Source organism: Taudactylus pleione, unplaced genomic scaffold (genome assembly GCF_031769625.1).
Source record: "Taudactylus pleione unplaced genomic scaffold, aTauple2 ptg000162l, whole genome shotgun sequence".
NCBI lineage: Eukaryota > Metazoa > Chordata > Amphibia > Anura > Myobatrachidae > Taudactylus > Taudactylus pleione.
This window is the reverse complement of record NW_028284564.1, coordinates 13,220,566-13,234,705: the sequence shown is the minus strand read 5'-3', so window position 1 is coordinate 13,234,705 and position 14,140 is coordinate 13,220,566. Positions and strand designations below refer to the sequence as shown.

At 42.1% G+C, this 14,140-nt stretch overlaps 1 protein-coding gene across 1 annotated transcript; it reads right to left on the bottom strand.

Moving 5' to 3' along the window:
- Positions 1–4,743: 4,743 nt before the first annotated feature.
- Positions 4,744–14,080, bottom strand: LYRM7 (LYR motif containing 7). Its single transcript, XM_088475175.1, has 5 exons — positions 13,855–14,080; positions 12,047–12,119; positions 10,679–10,749; positions 9,806–9,887; positions 4,744–5,097 (listed from the first exon to the last, which is right to left on the bottom strand). Exons 1-5 carry the CDS (start codon positions 13,867–13,869, stop codon positions 5,033–5,035), a joined length of 306 nt encoding a protein of 101 aa, XP_088331301.1. The 5' UTR covers positions 13,870–14,080; the 3' UTR covers positions 4,744–5,032.
- Between the last annotated feature and the right edge of the window lie 60 nt (positions 14,081–14,140).

Genomic DNA, 14,140 nt, shown 5'->3' with positions numbered 1-14,140 from the left:
GAAATACCAGCCTTGGAACTGGATAAGACGGACTGGAACCGTGCAGATACAAAGTACCTTGGAGCTCAGCACATAGCTGTAACCTCAGCAGAAGCGACATTATACTGGCATTGTGGGCCAGTCAGGAAATGGAAATATAGAACATAGGGCCTCATTTATCAACGAGTTTATCACTCAAAACAAGAGATAAAACTTGCTGTGTATGATAAATGGTGCCCCAGCCACTCAGCTCCCAATTGTCATTTTTAATACAGGAAACACCATTGGAGCACCATTTATCATACACAGCGAGTTTTATCTCTTGTTTTGAGTGATAAAACTCGTTGATAAATGAGGCCCTCAGAACCTCATTCAGAGTCGGTCGTTGCGGCCGCACGGTCGTATGGGAAAAGGGGCTCGATATGCAAATGATGCACTCGCATGTTGCGTCCTTAAGATCGGATCGTTAGCTGGCCGACCAAGGGGAGGAAGCGGCCGGAAGACAAAAAATACGCCCCCTTCTCGTACGCATTAAGCGTCATCTCCGGGCATATAAGGATTAATCGAGACCATCGGAACTGGTCGTAGAGCTTAAGGTTGACCATACCCTCTCTTAAGCACTACGATCAGGTCAGTGTACAAACCACCCATGTCACGTGTGCCATGACACTACTTTGTGCACTCCCATAAAACGCCGTTCGCATAATTAGGCACGCCTGCGTTCGGATCTCCACTCCCCCGTTTTCAAGCACCTTCCCGTTACCACCCACAAACGCTTCATTCTGTCACTCAAACTACCGACCTGGCTGTGTTCAAGGAGAGAGAAATGTCTGATCGTAGCGGCTAGTTTGCGTACGCGCATTGCGAACTTTACGCATGCGCAGTTCAGCGAACATCGGTGGCGTACGACCGTGCGGCTGCAACGACCGACTCTGAATGAGGTCCTCAGTCTCAAGGGATTGGATGCTGCGATCAGATGGTCTGGGAATAGTGCTCTAAGTGGTGGAGGAGCGTCAGAACCGAGTCCAACATGGCTGCGCCCATTCTGGTGTTCTGGAGGCACAGGGGGCAGTTTCCCCCCCCCATGAGTTTTGTTAGGTGGGTAAAGACTGTATTTTGTCCCCCCAATGATCTTCTACACAAAAGCGAATGTTGATGAATGAAATTAAAATGGGGATGAAGCATTAATAGCTTTATTTGAACTGTTGTCGTTTCTGTTTACCAAAAATGAAGTTATCTTCATGTTTGTTCTGTGTATATTTTCTCCTTGCAAACACTTTTTTTTAACTCTTAGAAGCCTCACTCATTTTGCTATCACAATTTGCAGTAAGTATAAGCAGACACACGAGACCGGGAAGCTGCACTTCCCATGGACTGTTCTTGTAAGTTGTACGACAACAGAACAGAGAGAGCAAATTATTGCGGCCTGTGGGCAGTTTAAAATGTTAGCAGCAATCTCATTGTCGCCAGATGGTAGCACATACCAGATATTATAGCACATGCCATGACAAGTGAGGCAGTGACTATACATTTAACAATACTCCCAATCATATGAGAATAAAAACTAGGTTAATGACTATGAAAAATGTAAATTTTTAAGATGAACAATTGAATTTCTCTGTCTTTCTAACAGCTATTGTACTAATTGGTAGTTAATATGAATAATAATATTTATTTATTAATGTATAAATACATCTTGATAGTAAAATAAACTATGAAACTAGGGTTGGCCAGAAATTAACATAAGATTGGGAGTCTCTGTATATCTACAGTCACTGGGCTTGATTCAGAGCCGCTCGTAAGCGGCCGCTTGTTCGCTCTGAGCGATGTTCGCACATCTGCGCATGTGTATGGGTTGTAATGCGCATGCGCCAACCAGTCAGTGCGGTCGGAAATCGTGTGCTCGCAAAATAGCGAGTGCCTGCTAATTTGAGTGACAGGATGAGGCGTCTGTGGGTGGTAACAGGGGAAGGTGCTTGAAAACGGGGAGTGGAGATCCGAACGCTGGCGTGCCAAACGGTCAAAACGGGCGTTTTAAGGGTGTGCATAATTAACAAAGCAGCGTTATCCACCACGTCACTTGGTTGTCTTTTAGTCTGAACTGCTCGCATGATTGCGGTAGGAAAATGCTACCACAAGAATAGCGAGCAGTTCATACGCCTTTCGATGTACTCCATTAATCTAATAAATAGCGGAGATGACGTATGATGCGAGCGGCCAAGGGGAGTCTTTACAAAATAGCGAGCGCATGTTTCGGACGCTCATTCAGACATAGAGGCGTCAACAGACCGCAAAGAGCGAGCGCTCAATTTATATAGCCAGTCCCTTTTTCTGAACGAGCGTCCGCAAATAGCGTCCGGCTCTGAATCAGGCCCACTGTTACAACGGTCGTGAAATGAGATCCCAAACGTGAGAAAAAGGGACTCCAGGCCCTATAGTAGTCCTTGGCCTTTTGCCCCCCCCCCCCATGAAAATGTTCGTTCCTACTCCCCTGGCAGCTGATAGGAGATGGTCTATGGATTTAAATTCACTTTCTTATTCGGTCATGGCAGTTGCGGTTGTGGTGGTCTCCATATTGAGACAATCTAGTTTCAACTTACCTTGTCGAAGACCTTCCATGGTGCCTTTCAGATTTTGGAGCTGGCCGCTTCAATCAAGTGTGTGGAATAGAAATGCTCATTGTGTAGAGGTCGGTACTTTGCAGGGAGGGGGTTGCTATATTTCATTGATTGCCTGTGAAGACTTCATGATTTGTCCAGTGACTCATTCTCATAATAATGTTGCCATCTGACTGGAGGTGACTGATTCTTGGCTACTTCAAAAAAATGGCACTCCCTCAACCAAATACCAGAATAGTTGAGTTTTGAAGCATTGTGTATATTGTATTGGCCTCTGGCCTCGAGACTCCAACACGCACTTGTTCAGAATTAGTGACGTGATTTCAGTAGCTGCAGTGGGTTTTTCTGTTCCCGAAATCAAATCCTTAGGCTGGTGAAAGTAGGCTAGTTACAGGCATTCCATTCTGTTCGTTCTTTAAATTCTTCTATGTTGCATTTCTGATTTTGTATGTATTACATTTGTTATATTTGTTTTACTTCTGTGACTGTTGTGGGTAATATTCTGTTTGTGCTCTCACTATTTTGTCAGTTTTTTTTAACACCCCTTGTTCAAACCTATTCGGGGCTTTGCTGCTCACCACTGTCAACTTTTAATGGGAGTTTTCAGTAATATTCATTATTTGCTTGACTAGATGGACATAATTTGGCTAATTCAGAAAATGATAATTAAAGTTTTATTCAAAATATCGCAAATGTTCTTTTTGGCTGATCCTCTATTATTCAATTTGGTTCATTTAAATTACATTATATTTTATTTGAATTTAATGAATTCTCTCAATTTTTTCCCCCTCCTCATTTTACGGAACAGGCCTGATTATTTGTATGTTTTGGTCGTTGGCCATTCTTATACTTTTTAGACAGCTAGGTTTATGGCCACAACTGGAGCACCTGTCATTCCCGAGTTTGCCAAAGTGCGTTGGATTCGTTTTAGTGCTAATCTCTGGAATTTCCTTAGGACAAGTTTATTGGAGTTTGTTAGACAGTTTGGACTACCTCATGTTTTTACTATTCATTTGGGTGTAAATTACACTGGAGAAAGAGCTGCTTTAGACTTGACGTGCTCTATTGCCATTCCTGCCATATATTATATATATATATATAGAGAGAGAAGAATTTGGAGCACATACAGTAACAGGTCTCTAACAATTTAAACCTACTCAGGGATATACAGATGTGTCCACAAACATCTCACTTCCTTGTGCATTAAACAGCCCTTCTAGTTGTGCCATGACACGGTAGCGCCTAGCGATTTTTCGTGGAACTTTTTCCCTTAAAACGTCTCTTGTTTGCAAAACAGCTTTTGCTGATTAAAGTGATATGGGGCGTGCCTATATTCTGTGTGCAACTGCGGGTGTATCTGCATGTGCCGCTGACACTGTAATGTGGCATTTTGCATGCAGATACACCCATAGTTGCACACAGAATAAAGGCATATAGGCCGCATATCATTTTAATCAGCAGAAGCTGCTTGTGCGTCCTATTCGCAAAACTTTGCGAATTAGATGCCTTTTAAGAGTAAAACGCAAAAAAAGACGCTTGGCGCTACCAAGTCGCACGGCGCTTACACATTATGTTTAACGCGACTTGTAGTGCACAGAGGTATAATGTATGTAACACATCTGTAGCAGCTACCTAATAGGAATAAGGAAATATATGGGTCTATTTATCATTGGTGGCCAGTAACAACTATAATTATTTATTGTTCATATCGTAGCACTGCATAATAATAAAGTATGTATCCTTCCTTTTGACCCCAAAATAATAGCAGCAGCCATTGTGCAGTTCCTGCTCCTCCGCCTTGTGACATCACACACTTTGCAGTGCGCACCCTAAGAGAAACTATGTGCAGGCAGGCGGCACAGCAGAGGCACTAATGGTGCGTACACACGTAGCGAATTTAAAGAACAATTTGAACAATATCGATACAGTTATCGTTCAAATCGCTCATTTAAAAGGACCCTACCAACTTGCCATCGACCAGCGATGCGCGGCCATGTATGGACGATAGCGATATCGTCCATCGGCCATGCATGCCGGTCAACTTGCTCGATATCGAGCAAGTTACTATAGGGACCCGTGATCCGTTAAGTATGTGGTGTGCTGGGTGATCAATATCAATCACTATATTGGATTTAGAGGCGCGCCATATCAGAAAATCAACCTTTATTCTTCACTAAACATATATTAATAATATCAGTAAACCATAGATTAAGGCAAAGAAAAAAATCTGGAACAAAAAAATTAAATCACAGCATAACACCCAATTTACAAACAATATCCCAGGGATCAATAATAGAAAAAAATTTAACTAGTACATGGACATAATAACATATCAACAAAACACTTTTAAAAAGTTTTTCCTTGTGCATTTATGATAATGTCTCTCAAATGGAAACAAAAATAATGTTGACAAAATGGTTTCAAACATTTGTATGTTATTTCTCTGGTGAATCACAGTATGGTACGTTGTCTAGAAGGACCTCTTGTCTTGGTTGCAGAACTGAAATGGAATGCAAACAAGCATTACTTCTTTTTTATTGTCAAATTTATTTATAGAAAATGTTAAAATAATACAAAAGAAAAAAACAAAATCAACATAAAAGTGATCAAGCAAATCACAGAGGGACAATGAAAAGCAAAACGTCAGGGGGTTCAGGGCCTGATTCAGACCCGTTCGCGAGCGCTGGCAAGCGGGTCGATGTTGGCCAAGTGCGCATGTGCACGACGGAGGCGGCTCCGTCGTGCGCATGCGCGAGACCCGAATAACGACGGCCAAGCCGTCGTTATGGATCTCGCACCAAAGGGGGCGTGCTGTCGATGGTGATTGGCAGCACGCCCCCTTTGGTGGGCGTGCCTGGGGCATGGCTGCCCAGACGGAGGCGTTCCCATGGGAACGCCTACCGTCTGGTGCCGGCCCCACTGACATCACTAGTGATTTCAGTGGGAGTGCTTTTGGCTCTGATAGAGCCAAAAGCACTCCAGGGCTTGCGGCAGACGAGACCCTACCACAAGGGTCTCGTCGCAAGCCCGATGGTCGCGATGGTCTTGACCATCGCGACCATCATTTTGGCCACTCACTATAGCTGTGGGTGGTCACCCGCAGCTATGCGAGCGGCCAGGAGGCCGCTCTTGAATTCAGAGGGACGGCCCTGATTCAGAGCGAGCGCTCTGTCAGAGCATCCGGCTCTGAATCAGAGCCTTGCATGCTAATGGGGAAGAGAGGGACCTTTGTGCAGTTATAGGGGGACGATTCAATGAAATCGCCCTGAGAGCCGGTGTAAGTCTGGCTAAAGGCTACATTTACAGTAACTCCAGACTGTTTTTTTGTTAAAAAAATCAGTGAGTCTGGGTGAGATTGGGCACACTGTGGCAAGATCAGCCTGCGAGAGGAGGTGCTGTTGCCGGCGTTTCCATGCATTTGCAACATCAATTCGCCTCCCCTTGTGGCTAACTTAATTGACTCCATGGTGCTTGCTTGCTGGAATGTAGGGTTCAAATAAAACACATATCATACTACTGCACTTTCAGGTTAACATCCCTGAAGCACCTTGCTGAGCACAAATGACTGCACGTGCAAGACATCAACTACAGACGCAAGTTGTGCACATTATGTCAATTTTCCACCAAGCTATATTATCAATGTTATTATTATCTTTTAGTTTTATCATTTTCTTGGTTCTAGAGACTGTATATGAACCACAACGCAACTTGGAATAAAAAAAAGCTGCGGCCGCTACATTATAGCACTTTGTATACTGATTCAGAGACTCAGTCGCTCACAGTTATACAAGTGTCACATATCAAATTAAGTAGCACAGGTCTGCTTGATGCATCCTAGTTGCATCGCGCCTTAGACGCATTTTTGGAAAAAAAGACGCAGAAAAGACACCAGGGGCTAGCAGAGTCTCACGGGACACATCTGTACAGACTAATACAGACAGTATATAAATTCACATAGATACATAGGGGAAATCTATTACGCTGCCCCTTTTCTTAGCGCTAAGAGACATCCTGCATCTCCGCAGGAGTGTTACGATAACTCACCCCTCTGGCGACCTCTGTCCTGGCTGTATCGCATAAGCCTATTGCTGATGCAATACAGCACTGCTCTCAGCGGACATGCCAAGATGCTGGGAAGCGGTGGCGGTAATGCTAAGTAACACATAGCGCCATCTTCTAATGTTAGAGGACAAGCAACAAAAGCTCAGATTTTCATAGCTTAGTAAGTTCTCTATAATGCTATGATGGCGGTAGCCAGTTGCCAGTTGATAAATTTACAAAATAATTACAGTCTACAGTTATCATAATTACGTAGCAAAAACAAAGGGAAGAGTGTTCTGCTTATACGAGTTTACAATCTCTGGGGCATCTAGGAGAAGAGCGCAGAGACTGCAAAGTTAGGTGGAGGGGTGGTAAACTAGAACGAATAAATTAGATGAAAGTCTAATGGAGTGAGGGAGAGCATTAACCCAGAATTTTAGAATGGGAAGTAATAATCAGGGAGGAGATGGCAATCATCAGCAAAGCGAGGGGGCAGGAAGAAGTGTGTAAGAAAATGAGTCTGGAGAGGAAAGAGGAGAGGTGAGATTGAGAGCTTTTATAGGGGAATAAGGAGTATAATTTTAATTCTCAGTGGTATAGTGAGCCAGTGGAGTGACTCTCAAAGAGGGGCAGCATAGGTAGAGTGACAAGAGAGCAAAATGAGATGGGCAGCAGAGTTGAGGGCACATGGAGAAGGCGTTAGGAAGGCCAGGCAAGTGAGAAAGCGGATCTATAGGATTAGAGAAAGAACATGAAGTTGAGGAAGTCTGCGCAATTTCCTCCAGGGAAGCCCAGCAGGGAGAGAGCACGTTAGGGGAAAGCGGGTTAGTGTAGAGTGCCAAAGTTGGGGAGAGGACCGTCGCAGACTAATGGTAACAGCTGGGGCAGCAGAGTTAAGTCAGTAGCAAGGGCATGGTCCTAGAACAGTGGTTCCCAAGCTATCGTAAATCAGTGTATCAGCCAAAGTTTTTATTAAGTAATGTTTAAAAAAATCTTATTACATTAAGTATATGTTACATGTCATCCTTACATGTCATACAGGCTAAGTTATGTGGTGGTGGACAGGGCTGCACTTCTGCTGTATGTCCACATATTTTATGTTTGGCAGCCACCAGCTGTGGTTTAGGCTATCAGATGGACAATAATTTGATTTGGTCAAGTATCACCCACCCATCCAGATTTGGAACCACTGTCATAGAAGTAAACAGCTTGGTCAGGGCAAGTGAGGGTAACAATGGGACAAAGAAGGGAGTCTAGATAGGAGGAGAAACTGGTTGGGTCAAGGGTGTCAGGAGTCTACTAGTACAATTAGCCTTAGAAGAGGGGAGTGGAATGAAGGGAAGGGTGATGCTGAAGGAAAGTAGGTGTTTGTCAGAGAGAGAGAGAGAGAGGGGGAGCGTTGTTGACGAAGTACAGAGATGAAAGAATATAGTACTAGGTCAAGCGAATGACCATTGATGTGAGACAGGGAGGACCACCATTGGGAATGACCAAACAATAAAGAGAGGAAGAGAAGTTTGAAAGAAGCAGAAATAGAGAGATCGTTTAATGTTAAGGTCCCCCAGGGTGAGGGTGAAAGTGGGACAGGGCAGGAAATAAAGATGTGTAGTCATGATGAGGAAGTAAAAAGGCCAAAAGGTGTAAGTATTTTATTTTGCAAATGCACTTTAATGCAGCTCTTAATTAGATCCTTAGTGTGCAGAATGGGAACTGCTCTATCTGTTAGTAGATATGACCTCATTAGTGACTTATGAGAGACATGGGGGTCTATGTATTAAGCCTTCAAGAGAGATAAAGTGGACGGAGATAAAGTAACAACAAATCAGCTCCTAACTGTAATTTTTCAAACACAGCCTGTAAAGTGACAGGAGCTGATTGGTTGGTACTTTATCTCTCTCCAGGCTTAGTACCCCACAATCACTGCTCTGTCAGTAGACTAGTATATATTGCAGGAAAAATTGTCACTTAACTCAGATTTTCCCAAAACTGGGTTCTCAGAGATCCCTAAAAGTGCATATTTTCCATGTCTCCTTGCTGAACCATAGGATTGTTCCTTACTGGCCAACACATTTTGGGGCCAATTTATCAATGAGCTTTATCATATGCAATGAGCTTTAAAACTTATTGTATATGATAATGGTGCTCCAACCAATCAGCTCCCAACTGTCATCTGTTTGAAAAATGACAGTTGAAAGCTGATTGGCTTTAGCACCATTTATCATATGCAACAAGTTTTAGATTTTGTTGCGTATGATAAAATTTGTTGACAACTGGGCCCCTTTGGTCCAAAGGTCGCACTAATTACTTCACTTTATTTCACATGATTCTGTGCTGATACCAGGAAAACATACATTATTGGATTTGGGAAACACTGACTTAAGCTGCATACACATGTAAAGATTTTCTGTCCAACCATCCAACTAGTTGATTGGTTGGAATGAAAATCTGGTAAGGTATGAAAGCAAATGACAATCTGCAATTTGCTCCCAAACGCCGGAAAATGGACAAAAACTGTTGTTTGAACAAATTGTTTAATCAAACATTTAACAAACTTGTCTGACGACTATTTTCATCTGTTTTCTGGCATATAAGAGCAAATTGCTGATCATCAGTTACTCCCATACGTTACCAGATTTTCATTCCAACCAATCAACTAGTTGGATGGTTGGACAGAAACTCTTTACGTGTGTATGCAGCTTTAACGTTAAACTCACCTGTATACAGATATATAAATTATTTAAACAAATTAGCTGAAAATAGTTAGATAAGAAGCGGTTCTATATTTTATTTGCTTTATGGCTAAATACAAATGTATATATTTTATTGTTATCCACTGTGATGGCATATACGCTATACACCTCACTGGACAGATAAAAATATAATAAATGGCAACTAATAAGACAAACATTTTTTTATCCTGAAAGGAAAATCTCATTATAGTGTGACTAGGTAGGAAAGTATCCCCTGTAATGTATATATTCTTACCTGGAGAGGCAATTTTACACAATCTTCTCTAAGTGCTAGGAACACTATACACTGACATGTTATTATAGGTTTTGTTGTAGCCACTGTTCTCTATAATAATTATAGTTTAGTTATTTCCTCTTTGGTCGCTACAGAGTGGGCACCTTGTTTCTATTCCCTGATGATTGGAAAGTGACTCTTACCTATCCTGTTGGAATCTGTGTGAACGCCCTGGATAATGGTTGTCCTGAGCAGGATATCAACATCGTGCCCTATTTTTAGCAACTAGTAGAAGAAAACAAAAAATCATATAAATATTACCTAATCATTAAAAATATTCAACAGTTGATTTACCTCTACAATAACTGCAAGTTGTAATTGTTCTGTCCTCTCCAGTACAATCTTCCCAACATATTTATATATGTTTTAACATGTGTTATGGATGTACAGCCCAGTACACAGCAACAAGGGGGGCGGGTACTAGTTATCCGGGACTCTCCGACAAGCCCGGGTAACTAGTACCTGACCCGCTCCCCTCCTCAGCGCCCCTGGTTAGGACCTTGAAACATTAAGGTCAGATATGTCCAAACAGTACCAGCTCATTATGACTGCAGCAAACTCTCTATGCGCCCTCACACTAATATAGTGGATAGTAAGCAGTGTTCTCCCCAGAAACATTTCCAGCCGGGTGGGGGCCTTTGCAATAATAAAATGTTTTAAACCCTGACCTAAAAATGATTTAAACTTGAAATAACATTTTATATGTTACTTCTCCTGTTCTTATTAGAGGCCCAGTCATCTGATTATGAAAAAGCTGCAAAGTCTGTAGGATCTGGTCCTTTTTATACAGCTCCCAGATACCGTCCCCACTTGCAGGCTCCCAAAGTGCTGGGTGGTAGGCTGTTTCTTGCCAGGTGGTGCACCCGCAAAAAACACCCTGGGGAGAACACTGGTAAGTTTAATCCGCTAAGTACAGCAACGTCACCAGGTGATAGATAACTACTGCCCTAAACCACTTACATTCAGCATTTGCTAAACTTTATTTCATAGAACAACTTAATAGAGTTGCTTCTTACCTCTGATATTTTTTCATGGGAATTTTCACTTTTGCCTTTCTGGAATTCTTCATTGATTTTCTGTCTTGCAGCTAAAATTAAATAACAAACAAAAATTAAACTCCTCTGTCAGTATTGGTGATATATATATATATATATATATTTTTTTTTTTTTTTAAAGACGTACGTCCAGCACTCCGGACCAAGGAAAACTCACAGGGGTAAATTACTAAAGTGAGAGTTTTTAGAAATGAGTTTTAAACGTGATGTTGCCCATAGTAACCAATCAGATTCTAGCTATTATCTTCTAGAAGGTGCTAGTTAAATGTTAAGTAGAATCTGATTGGTTGCTATGGGCAACATCACTTTTAAAACTCACTTCTAAAAACTCTCACTTTAGTAAATTTACCCCACAGTCTCATGGAGGCATAATAGTCAACGTTTCAGTGCTTTAATCTAAACGGTAGCACTTTCTTCAGGACCAAGGTCCTGATGAAAGTGCTACCGTTTAGCTTAAAGCACTGAAATGTTGAATATTATGCCGCCATGAGACTGTGAGTTTTTCTTGGTCCGGAGTGCTGCACGTATGTCTTTACTATGCATTGTCCCCTGCTCATGCGGGCACCCGACCAATATCTTCTACTTCCAGGGAGAGCCGGACTGTTTCTAAGGAATATTATATATATATATATAAAATCTATATCTCAATTGTATTACTACTAAGTTTACAGTATATATCATAGTGTTACTTAGTTTACAGTATAAAGTCTATATCACACACAGGGGTAAATTTTTCAGCTGTCAATTAAACCTACAAAAAACTGTTTTTAAGCTGTGGGATAAAGCCGAACAACTCGGAATAAACCAACACAAAACACAGATCTTCAAGTGCAACAAATGGGGTTTGCATGGGCAGCAGCTGGCACTGGGACTACTGCCACAAGCTACAGCTCCTCATTTTATTAACGATTAGCCCATATATGATTAGATAGGTCGCCATGGCCTACAGAAGTTCAAACCATCCTGTACCGAAGCTATGAGAAAAGAGAAAGCACAGGTATACAAGTACACTAAACTCAAGATTTAACTTTGCAAAAGCCTTCATGGAACCTTTCAATGCATTATTTGGCTTAAACTTGTGCATTATATGTTAATAATATATGTGTGTGATTCACACTCCATGTATCTTTACTTGTAATATTCCCCCTGCCTGGTAGCTGCCATATTACTGTATATCTAATTTACTCCCCTAAACCAGAAAGACATAAATAGGCAATAGGTCGGCTATGTTTAGTACACAGCCATTACAGCTACTGCTTGTTTGTCTACTATAATAAAGCCCTAAATTTGACATACAGTATATCAGAATGTTAATGTACTGAGGCTTACCTTCCAGGGCCCTGGGGTCATTTTGGAAAACGTGTTGTCTTGTTCTGTGCAATGTTTTGAAAAGTTTCAGAACCTATAAATAAAACAATTACACAACAGATCAAAACTGACTTGCAAGGTAGGATAGTGATACCGTTAAAGGCTGAGGGCCATATTCAATTTCAGGTGAAAAGTCCGTTGCCAGACTTTTCGCCATCATTGGAGGTTTTGGAAGTGAAAACTTATCGCGCTCGTCCCTGCGATTCCCCGTATTCAATTTAATTTTGGTGAAACCGGGACCCGGTGAAAAGGAAATCGCCAGAAAGTCCTGTCATTTTAGGGGAAATCAGCCTGACACCCCCCAAAAGATGCTCTGACATGGGGACCACTATGGGTACCCCCGAATAGCCCTGCTAAAGGTATGTGGGATCTTTAAACAGTCTCAATAGGTGCTGTATAGCGTGTTTGGGAAAGTGGTGAAGAATAGCATTTAGCAACTTTTTTGGGGAAAAATAAGGTGTCCCATCAAATTTGGGGTACATGAAAATGTGTACTAGCATATTTTAAAGTGGCTAATGTGAAGTTTTAAAAATCGTGAAAAATCCACCTGCTGCAACCACCTGCAATCAAAAAAACACCTGGGGCATAATTGGGGACCCCCCATGACTCTATTTCACTAGTTTAGAAGTTTGTCCCCAATTTTTTTCCCGCCCCCAAAATGAAAGTACCTTTTTTGAGGTGTCCTGTGTCCGGCGAAAAGTCGGGAAAATTTAATACGGGGATAAGTCAAACCTGGCGAAAATTATGTAATCGGCGGTAACGGGTTTTCACAGCCTAATTGAATAAGGCCCAGATTGTTTATAAGGAAGAGTAGAAACTGAAATCTCATTCGACCAGTACCTAAGTGACACCTAGCGCACTGCCCGGCTCTCAGACCATCATCCCATATCCCCGTTGAGCACAACACTGCAGACCACCATTTACAAATAATAAGGAAACAGGTGTGTGTGTGTGGCTACTATACTATACGTATAGCAGTCAGATGACACATTATCAAGTAACCATCGTTTTTTTATTATTTTTAAATGAAAACAATTAGTATACGTTTTTGAATAGAATATGTCTGTCTAGCAATGTGCTGCCTTTTATTGGGATATTGGTTCGGGATCATGTGTTGTGGGGCTGCAGCACCATTGACTTTAAATGGTAGTGTAATGTACATTATACTGATGTTAAATGCAAAGTGTACACCATACTTACCTACTTTTAAGCATTTCAGGGAGATTGTGAAAGCAACAAATGAGTGCAGCGGTAAAGTGGGCGTGTACTGCTACATCTGAGAGGCGTGTCATAAAATTGATTTACATCCAAATGTAAATGAGCCCCAAAGCAGTTAGTAAGATCTATGTGTTGATGAAAACACACTGATACTTTTCATAAAATACCAGTAGCCATAGGGATCATTGTTCATTATAACCAATGCAGGGAAATTATACTAATGATCCCATTTAAAAGTACATATCTCTGCTTTAATGGGGGTAAGGTGCAATCAGGGAGATTGTTAGACCCTTCAGGGAGTCTTGGAGATTGTTGCTATGTCAGGGAATCTCCCTGACAATCAGGGAGAGTTAGCATGTATAGTGTACACACTAACTGGAATCTGCATAGAGCTTTGTGACAAGTCCCTACATAAAAGTATCGAGGCTGCAATATGAAAAGGGCTGATGTGAATGAGTACACTGATAGAGCGGTCACCTGGCAGCCTGCACAAGGCAGATATCTCAGTTGGTGTACACTGAGGTCTGGTGCTGCTGCAGCCTCACACTCACCTTCATCTTGTCCATTCCTCACTGTCATCCTCCTCCCCAGGGTCACACCAATCACTACTGCATCAGCGGCTCCCGTGCGGCTGGGCCAATTACAGCACAGCGTGGCAGTTACGCCCACAATGACGGCATGACTCTCTTTTAATTTAGTCTTAACACTTCACCACACACCTAATACCCCTATACCAGTGCAGCTTTCCAGCTAGTGACTGGAGTGCTCAATTGTGCTTTAGTGGCTTGCCCGGCTGTGCCCAAATCCAAGATGGCCGACAGAAGAGCACTCTTAACG